General features: G+C 44.4%; 1 protein-coding gene across 2 annotated transcripts in view; it reads left to right on the forward strand.

Moving 5' to 3' along the window:
- The window catches only part of Ccdc30 (coiled-coil domain containing 30), an 81,984-nt gene that overhangs the window by 35,964 nt on the left and 36,609 nt on the right, over window positions 1-9,411 (forward strand). Inside the window, exon 7 of one of the 2 annotated variants that reach the window (XM_026782193.1) lies at window positions 4,932-5,095. The exons of the other annotated variant lie outside the window; for it this stretch is intronic. Coding sequence (XP_026637994.1) covers window positions 4,932-5,095 — 164 coding nt within the window. The remainder of the gene's footprint in view (window positions 1-4,931; window positions 5,096-9,411) is intronic. 2 annotated transcript variants of the gene reach the window in all.

A 9,411-nucleotide genomic window follows, 5' to 3' on the forward strand; every position in this document is an offset into this window, starting at 1 on the left:
GGAGCTGATGAAGATTTTACCTTTATCCAAGCTTTGCTTTAATGAGTGTGGACACCCAGTCTTTCATCCTGTAAATACTGAAACACTGTGTTTGGTAACATGTAATAGTGAACAGTTCGTTTGGACCATTTCAAAAATCCTTTGTAGAAACTTTAATCCTTTGCAGGGAAATAGACTTGATTTATCCTATGAAATATCTTCTTTTCTTTTTTGTTTTTTTATGTTTTTATTTTTTTAACTTTAAAAACTTTATTATTTAAAACAATTTTAGATTTAAATATATTTTTATTATAAAAAAATCTTCATTTGTTAAACAGGAATTCCAAAAATCAAAGTCAGAACTCCTGTGCCTTTATAAGGAAATTCAAAATCTTCCAAGGGCTGAGGGCAGAGACCAGTTTTTAGTAGCATATAACCTGCTACAAAGAGAGAATTCTGAATTAGAAGCCAAGGTGAGACTGAATTATTGATTACTTGAGTGTTCAATATTTAACATGTCTTGTATGTGGGTGGAATAAAAGGAAACTTTAAGTAGCAGATTTAGAAATCAAAGTTCCTTTTACTACCATATAACAAAAGGACGTATAGCGTGGGTTATAAGTCAGGGCAAATATTTAGACTTCCACCGCCTGGATGTCTGACCTTAAATCAGCTCCCTCCAACTGAATTTCTGGAGTGTGGATTATGGTATGGAATGCAGGGAGGAAACGGTCCGGAATCCAGGGAGATGTGGGGGAACGGTCACAAGCAGCCTTTGCCTGTGGGACACTGTTAGCAGGGTGAGCCATCGGCACCCTGAGCAGTCAGCCCTACCCCTTAACAGAAACCGAGAAGAAGAGGATGAAGAGGAGGAGGAGATAGTGATGGAGGAGGAGATGAAGAGGAAGAGAAGGAGATAATGATAGAGGAAGAGATGATTGGAGGAGGAGGAGGAAGGGGAGGAGGAGAAGAGATACTGATGGAGGAGGAGATAAAGAGGAGGAGGAGATAGTGATGGAGGAAGAGATGATTGGCGGAGGAGGAGGAAGGGGAGGAGCAGGAGAAAAAGAGATAATTGGAGGAGGAAATGAGAGGAGGAGATAATTGGAGAAGATAAAGAAGAGGAGATAATTGAAGGCAGAAATGAAGAGAAGGCAATTGAAGGAGGAGATGAAGAGGAGGAAGAGATGAAGAGGAGGAGATGAAGAGGAGGAAGAGATGAAGAGGAGGAGATGAAGAGGAGGAAGAGATGAAGAGGAGGAGATGAAGAGGAGGAGATAATTAGAGGAGGAGATGAAGAGGAGAACAACAACTCAAACCATTTCTAGTCCAAGATACAATATAAGATCACTGAAAGCTTTTTAAGCCCCTGAATCTGCCCACAGGAGTTGTCTGTCTGTCTGTCTATGAAGGTTTTGAAGAAGTCTTTGGCAGCTTGAGCAGAAAGCATAGACTGGGCAGTTTAAATGACAAGCATTTATTGCCCACAGCTCTGCAGGCTGGGAGTTCACAGTCAGGGCAGCAGTGATCCCCATTTGGTGAAGGCTGCAGATGGCCATCTCTGCTGGCTCTTTCCTCCTCCCCGTGCACAATATATGTGTGCACACGAATGTTCATGTGTGTGAGTGTGGACGTGAGTGTGGACATGCTCGTGCCACAACATGGGCAGGGGTCAACCTCAGCTGGCCTTCCAGTTAGTTTGAGTTAGGGTTTCCTATTTTTTGTTACTGTCTATGCTAGGCTAGCTGGTCTGCAAGTTCTGTGTATCCTCCTGACTCTGCCGCCATCATGTTGTAGGAGCGCTGAGATTCTGCACACACTTCCACCCTCCATGCACCCCCACGCATCCCCCTATCACATCTGACTTTACGTGAGTTCTGGGGATCCAAACTCAGGTCCTATGCTTTCACTTCAAATGCTCTACCCCCAAGCCATCTCCCCAGCCCAGATGGTTCTCATAAGAGTACCAATATCATCATGAGCGCTCTGCCCCTGTGCTTCCTAAGGTCTCCTCCTGAGGCCACCTTATTGAGGGTGAGGGCTTCATGTTTTTAAATTTTATTTATTTTTGCATGCTTTTAGGTATGAGTGCTCTGTCTGCATGTACATGCTAGAAGAGGGCTTCGGATCCCATTATAGATGGTTGTGAGCCACCGTGTGGTTGCTGGGAATTGAACTCAGAACCTCTGGAAGAGCAGCCAATGCTCATAACCACTGAGCCATCTCTCCAGTTCCAGGTTTCATTTTCAGTTTAGGGATTTTGAAAGAGTCACAGCCTGTTATTTGGAAGAACGTCCTTCTGTTTGGGTTTGTCTGCTGTTTCCCCACAGTATAATACAAGTTGCTCATTCTGGACAGGAGTCCTATGGAAATCTCTCCTTCCCAGCACATTTTATTGGGAGACTCAAGCTACGTTGTTGTGCTGATCTTGTTTTGGCTGAGATGCTCTCTGTTGTGTCCACTGTAAAATTTATCGAGTTTCCCTTTGCAATGGTAATCATCTCATGGATGGCTTCTTTAGGATGCTGCACTCCTGCCCTTCAAACTATTGCTCATGAAAAGTTTTTGTTTTGAGCTTCTGCATCTTGACCAACCCCGAAGCTCCTCCTCGGAACACACGGTGCTCTAGACATGAAGGCGTCCTGCTCGGCAGAAGGCGGGCTGTGACTTATGGACTTGACAAAGCTTCTTATTTCACAGACTTTTTGTCTGGGTCACATCTAGACTCACCGCACAGAAATTTGTAGCAGAAATAGGTGTGATCGTGTAGGCCGGCTCATTCAGTTTATAAAAAGAACCCAAGGGCTCTGGGCAATTGAACTACCCCCAGGTTGCTTGGCATTTCTCAGCCTGTGCTCTTTCTGTCCTACCCTAAGGTCTCACAGACCGGGGCACTGACCTTAGTTCTTTGGTATTTAGACGTGGCCGCTGGTTAGACTGAACTGTCAGCACTAAGATCAAACGGAAGCTTGTCCTTTCCCACATCATCCCTCTCCTAGACGGGCTGATGGGCTTAACTTTCCTCATGATAAATAGCAACATTTGGGGTCTGGAGAAATGACTTGATGCTTAGGGGCACCTATTGCTCATTTAATGGACCCCAGTTTCATTCCCAGCACCCGCATCAAGAGGCTCACAACTGCCTGTAATTCCAGCTCCAGGGGACCTGATTTCCTTTTCTGAATTGCCAGGCAACTGCATGTACAAGCACAAATATACACATGATTTTAAAAAGATGAAAAGAAATATGTTTTTTTTTAAAAAAAAAAAAAAGAGGAGAACTTCCAACTGCTTGAGACATCCCAACGTTGTATGTGGGTCCAGAGGACCCAGAAAATGCTTGGTGTTTGTGTTACTATTATTTTTAATTTGCTTGAGTATTCATCCCAAGTTCTGCTGTCTGCTGTCCTTTAAAAGTATGATTTATTGTCATTATATAATGTTTGCATTTTCAGAATAACTGTAAAAACTAAGTAGCATTTTGGAATTTATTTTCCTGCTTGCAAAATTAATATATGTTCATTAGGAAAACCATCTCACAGCTGGGCAGTGGTGGTACATGCCTTTAATCACAGCACTGGGGAGGCAGAGGCAGGCAGATCTCTGTGAGTTCAAAGCTAGCCTGGTCTACAAGAACTAGTTCCAGGACAGGCTCCAAAGCTACAGAGAAATGCTGTCTCAAATAAAAAGGAAAGAAGGAAGGAAGGAAGGAAGGAAAACCATCTCCTAAGATTCTTCCCCGCTGCCCATCTTCTTGTTTCCTCTCATGTTGTGGCCTCCTCCCTCTTCTTCAAAGCAACTTGAGTCAACTGTGTGTCTGTCTTTGACCACATGCTCCCCACGCTTCAAATAAGCCATTCATAGCCTCTTACTTCCGAGGTTCAAGGCCCACCTTCACTGGAAAGTGACAGCCCTTGGGAAAGATAGGTGGACTGAAGTCTACTGCAATCTGTAGTTCCTCTTGAGAGGACTGGAAAGTCTTAGGAGACCAAGGGAATCCCTTAAAGTACATGGAAATTAAGCTTTGGATTTAATTCCTTGGCTCTTGGAATCAAGCACAATTACTGTAGGAACTTTGCGTTCTTAGACAAGCAGTTATTTGCTCTAATTGAGGACTGTGATGTGAACCATCTTCTGTTCATAGAACTATTTCCCAGCCAACCTCTCTGCTGGAAGGAGGTCTGCTTGGATTTCATGTGAACATACCACTAGACGCCACTGAGGAGGGGAAACTACAGAGTCTTCTAAGAGCAAACAAGAAGAAATTAATGTTTTACTTAGTCCTGCCAGATTCTCCTAGGAACCTGATACAGATTCTCGTTTCCACCCAGACACCGAGCCTGGGCTTCACAGTACCCTTTTAAATAAACTGTCACGTAGGCTGACATTTATTTAGGGGCCACCGCAGTCACCAAGAAACCTTTACAAGGGTCAGCCTGGAAGAACATGTCCCTTTTATAATAGCCTTCTACTATTTTCTCGAAGCAACGTTACTGCTTTATGAATCAGAGAAGAAGAGCAGTCAAAACATGGGCACGAAAGTGTGTGGTGAGCTTGTCAGAGCCTAAGGGTCGCTGGAGCTTTGTTGCCACTTGTTTCTTTGTTCCTGTTTAAAGGTACAGCCCCTTATAATCAGCACTCAGTCGACATGCCAACATCAAAGACCAAACTACCTGTTGGTTTGTTTGTTTGTTTGTTTGTTTGGTTGGTTGGTTGGTTGGTTGGTTGGTTGGTTGGTTAAATCATGGAGTTACATACAGTCTACTGTAAGCATGGATTACGTCATGACACCTACTAAGTATTTAACTAGATTGTAGTAAGACTTACTGTAGGGCACCGGTTTGACTAGCGTAAGGCAGTAATGAAGCATTTGGTGGCGTCAATATGCTTTTTATCACAGACGTACAAGAGTTTGCAAAATAGGACAATTGCTTTTTCACTTAACTTTGCAGGTCTTGAAGTTTTCACAAGAATTGGAACAGTTAAAATATTGCTCTGTAGGGGACAGAACTGCCAATTTAATGACAAGCAAGAAGCTCTGTGAAGATCTGGTGTCGAAAGTGCCACTTTTGGAAGTAGAGGTTCTGAGCCCAAGTGAAGAAAGACAGGCACTCTGGTAAATTGAGAAACTCCCGAACACAGCAGTAATTGGAGGGGGATTTTATTTGGCTTGGTTATCCGAAAGATTTGATGTTCCTTTTCAAGAGATGTAATCAGAAAAGAAAATTAGCTCTGAGCATTTCCTAGAGTTTGTCTTTTTATTTTTTAAACCGCTGTGTGTTGAGTGCTATGGAAGAGAACAGGTGGGCTGGGCACTGTCTAGGGCACCACTTGCAGCATAGGGCAGAGGGCTGGCAGCGAGCCGCTTGCTGATTTAGCACTAACATTACAGTTTGAAAGTTTCCCTCTTGCTTTTGAAAGTTAGTAGGGGCTTCCTGCTGGAAGATAGGAAGCACGTAAAAGTAAAAGTGGGTTACAATAACCCACAATCCTCTTCAGGGAGAGACACCCACCACTCTTCTGTGCACACAAGTATGCAGGTAAATTGGATTTGGTTTTGTTTGTTTGGTTGGTTGTTTAGTTTAGTTTTTGAGACGGGGGTTTCTCTGTATAATGGCCCTCACTGTCCTGGAACTCACTCTGTAGACTGTAGGTGGGGTTTCCTGTCCTTACTGTTTGGTCCCAAATAACCAACTCAGAGGCTGAATATAAATTATAAATGCTTGGCTGATAGCTCAGGCTTATCACTAGCTCACTCTTACACTTAAATTAGCACATATTTCTGGTTATGCTTTGCCACGTGACTCATGGCTTATTGTCTTACTTTTACACATCCTGCTTCATTGGCGACTGGCTGGCATCTCCCTGACTCTGCCCTCCTTCTTCCCATCAATCTCAGTTTGGCTTTTCCGCCTAACTACTTGCCCAGCTACCGGCCTGTCAGCTTTTTTTATTAACCAATGAGAACAATACATATTCATAGTGTAGGAAAGGATTGTTCCACATCACTAGACCAGACTGGACTCGAACTCACAGAGATCCGCCTGCCTCTGCCTCCCTAGTGCTGGGATTAATGGCGTGCGCCACTGCTGCCCTCCGTAAGTTGTTTTTACACAATCAAAGCTGTGCTCTGTAAGGAGTTTCTGTTTTGCTCACCTTACTTGACATTATATCTGGTAATTGAGTTTTCAGAACTCTTTTATATATTTGTTTAATTTTGCTACCTAACTCTGTTTTTTACAAATTCTAACCAAAATTATCCTTCACAGGAGTTTTGGAGACTTTGGGCAAATGGTCTGCTCTAATCTGGCACAAAAACTAATAGAAACAAATGGCTTTGTGTGGACAAAAGTCTAAAGGTCATGGAGAAGGAAGCAGCAGAAGCCATGCTCCTTAGACACTGACCTAAAGGGCAGCCTTTTTTTGTTTTTCTATATTTTTTTTATTTTTATTGAGCTCTACATTTTTCTCTGCTCCCCTCCCTGCCTCTCCACTCCCCTTCAGCCCTCTCCCAAGGTCTCCATGCTCCCAATTTACTCAGAAGATCTTGTCTTTTTCTACTGCCCAAGGACAGCCTTTGCTCTGAACTAGGGAGATTGGGGCCTAATGTCACCAAATTTATTTCTGCATGAATGTTCTCAGATAGATACTGCTCCTGGTTTTTCTGCTATGTTAAAAATTTCTTTGAACTTAAGAATTAGCTTGGAGTCCAAGATTCTCAAGCAAGAAACTGAGGGGGGGGCAGGGAAGGCATCTTGGGGAGATGGGGTTGGCAGGTGTGGTATGGGACAGGCATCGTGGAGAGATGGGGCAGTTCTCTGATAGTGAACCCCAAAACAAAAAACTGAGAAGCTGGCTCACCATGTTTTGGTTTGGTGGAGGGATCAAGAAAGCCTAAATCTAGAGCACGGGGACAGTGTGACAGGTTTCAAGGGAAGTTGTCCTAGCAGCTCCTTAGATGAAGATGGAAGGCTACAGGCAGGTGGGTTAATCCATTGTGAGCCACAGATGAAGAAACAGTAGCCTGGAGCAAGAAGCTGTCAGGATGTGGCAGTCACCTGGAAATGCTTCCAGGAAAGAACTGACAATATCAGGCAGAACTGCTCAACCATGCCTGGTTGCACTGGGTCACCAGTGGGGAGACTTGCCACAGTAGCAAGGCTGGTTGGTGCCTTCGTCCCTCTGTAATGGGAAGTCTGCCAGCAGACAGAGTCTGGGCTTCTTTCTAGACTCCTCCCCACCCTCGTTTTATTGGCTTGGCCCAAACTACTTCCCATTGCTGGGACTACGAGAACTCTAGCTGTCTGCCACCTGCTTGCCTCTCTCCTGTTTCGTTACCTGTGTGCCTTGGCAGGTGCCACTTCAGTCAGACCTGGAACACAACCACATTTAGCATTAACCATTTGTCCACTGTGTGCAGATGCTCCAACCAGAGGCAGGGCACAAACTGAGACAGGTTTAACATTGTGTCTGATGGGAGGAGGTAGTTAAATGAGGTAGTGTTGGCTTCGTAGTCTGTCAAGGGCCAAATGGGGGCGCAGGGTGACAGAGACAGAGACAGGGGAAGAGAGACAGCAGAACATGATATTGAAGGGACATAGGTTTGTGTGAGGTCGTTTAGAAGAACTCTAAGTAAGGGGGACAGTGAGAACCAGATGCAGACAGAATCCCGAACATATAGGTACATGGGATGGGATGCTTATATCAGGGAAGTGTTTGCTTGCTGGTTTTGCAATATTGGGGTTAATCATGGGGTGTCACTTGTGCTAAGGAAGCACCTAACACTGAGCTATGTCCACAACCCTTGTTAGGAATTTCGACAATAAAAACCTCCTTTAGAGTTTAGCAGCCTGGGCAAAACAATAGGTTAGTGTTTTAGGAAAATCACACTGCCTACTATGTGTAAAATTCAATGGGACTTTTGGGATTAGTGACTCTAACCGGGATGGAGAAGATATAAGATATGGTAACTTGAGTACGGAGAAAGGATTAAACTTTATATTAAAGGTGGCCAGGGAGATGGCTCAAGTAGTGAAGGGCTTGCCAGGCAAGTAAGTGTGAGGACCTAAGTTCAGATCTCCAGCACCCACGTAAAAGCCAGGCATAGTGATGTTCACCTGTCCCTCTGCTGGTTTGACATGTGGAAACGAAAGGGTTCCCAGAACTCACAGGCTAGCTCATCTAGCTAAATTGGTGAGTTCTAGGTTCGGTGAGAGACACCCATCTCAAACAATAAGGGGCGGGCCAGCGAAATGCTCAGGAGGGGAGGGTGCTTGTCAGCAAGCCCGAGTTTGGTCACTAGAACCTACGTGACAGATAGAACTGACTCCCGCAGATCGTCCTCTGACTTCCACATGCGCGCGTGCGCCCGCGCACACACACACACACACACACACACACACACATACACACACACTTAAATGTAATGCAATTATAAATAAAATAACTTGAATTCCAGCTGGATTGTTTTGTTTTCTGATTTGCGGAACATGTCTATGACTAAACACTTGAGACTGAATTTTTTTTAAGACTTTAGCTCACGGTTCTAGGGGTTCAGAAGGACGGCACCCATCTCTGATGAGAGCCTTCCAGCAGATGGCATTACAGCAGAAGGAACAGGCACAAGAAGGGATTCCATGGCAAGTCTAGAAGCCAGAGAGAAAGGAGGGGAGAGCCATGTCTTTTCCCCTGTGTGTGCACGTGTGTACATGATTGCGTGTGCGGAGGTGTGCGTGCGCATTTGTGCCTGCATGTCAAGGCCCCAGGTGCTGCCGGGAGTCCTCCTCGACTGCCTTTCCATCTTGCTGTTGAAGGATACCTCAGTTAAACTGTCTCTCTGGCTGGCTTGCTCAGGAGCGATCCCCTTGGGGGAAACAATAAAACCATGTCCAAACAGGAGCAGTGTGTCTCCACGAGCTGCTGCTTTAAAACACATTATTATGGGCAGCATTGAACACTGAGCTTTTCTTCTTACGAATTATTTTATTGCAATTACAATATTTTCATGGAGACTGGGGTTACAGCTCAATAAATACCACAGCACCTTCCTAACATGCATGAAACCCTAGATCCAGTTCACAGCACCACACAATATATGTTCATGGGTTACAATTTTTCAGATTCTCAACATTTTAAGATGTCTCGGGGGCTTTCTTTTTTTTAATCAATTATTTTTGTGTGTATGGATGTTTTGCCTGCATGTATGTATGTACATTACATGCATGCCTGGTACGTCGAGGCTGGAAGAAGAAATTCGATTCCCTGGAACTGGAGTCACAGATGGTTTTGAACTGTCAACTAGGTATTTAGCCCAGGTCCTCTGGAAGAGCAACCAGGGCTCTTAACTGCTGAGCCATCTCTCCAGCCTCCAGATTCTAAATATTTTTATGGCTCTTGATTTGTGTTGCCAGCTGCCTTATTTTTTTTTTTTTT

Source organism: Microtus ochrogaster, chromosome 10 (genome assembly GCF_000317375.1).
Source record: "Microtus ochrogaster isolate Prairie Vole_2 chromosome 10, MicOch1.0, whole genome shotgun sequence".
NCBI lineage: Eukaryota > Metazoa > Chordata > Mammalia > Rodentia > Cricetidae > Microtus > Microtus ochrogaster.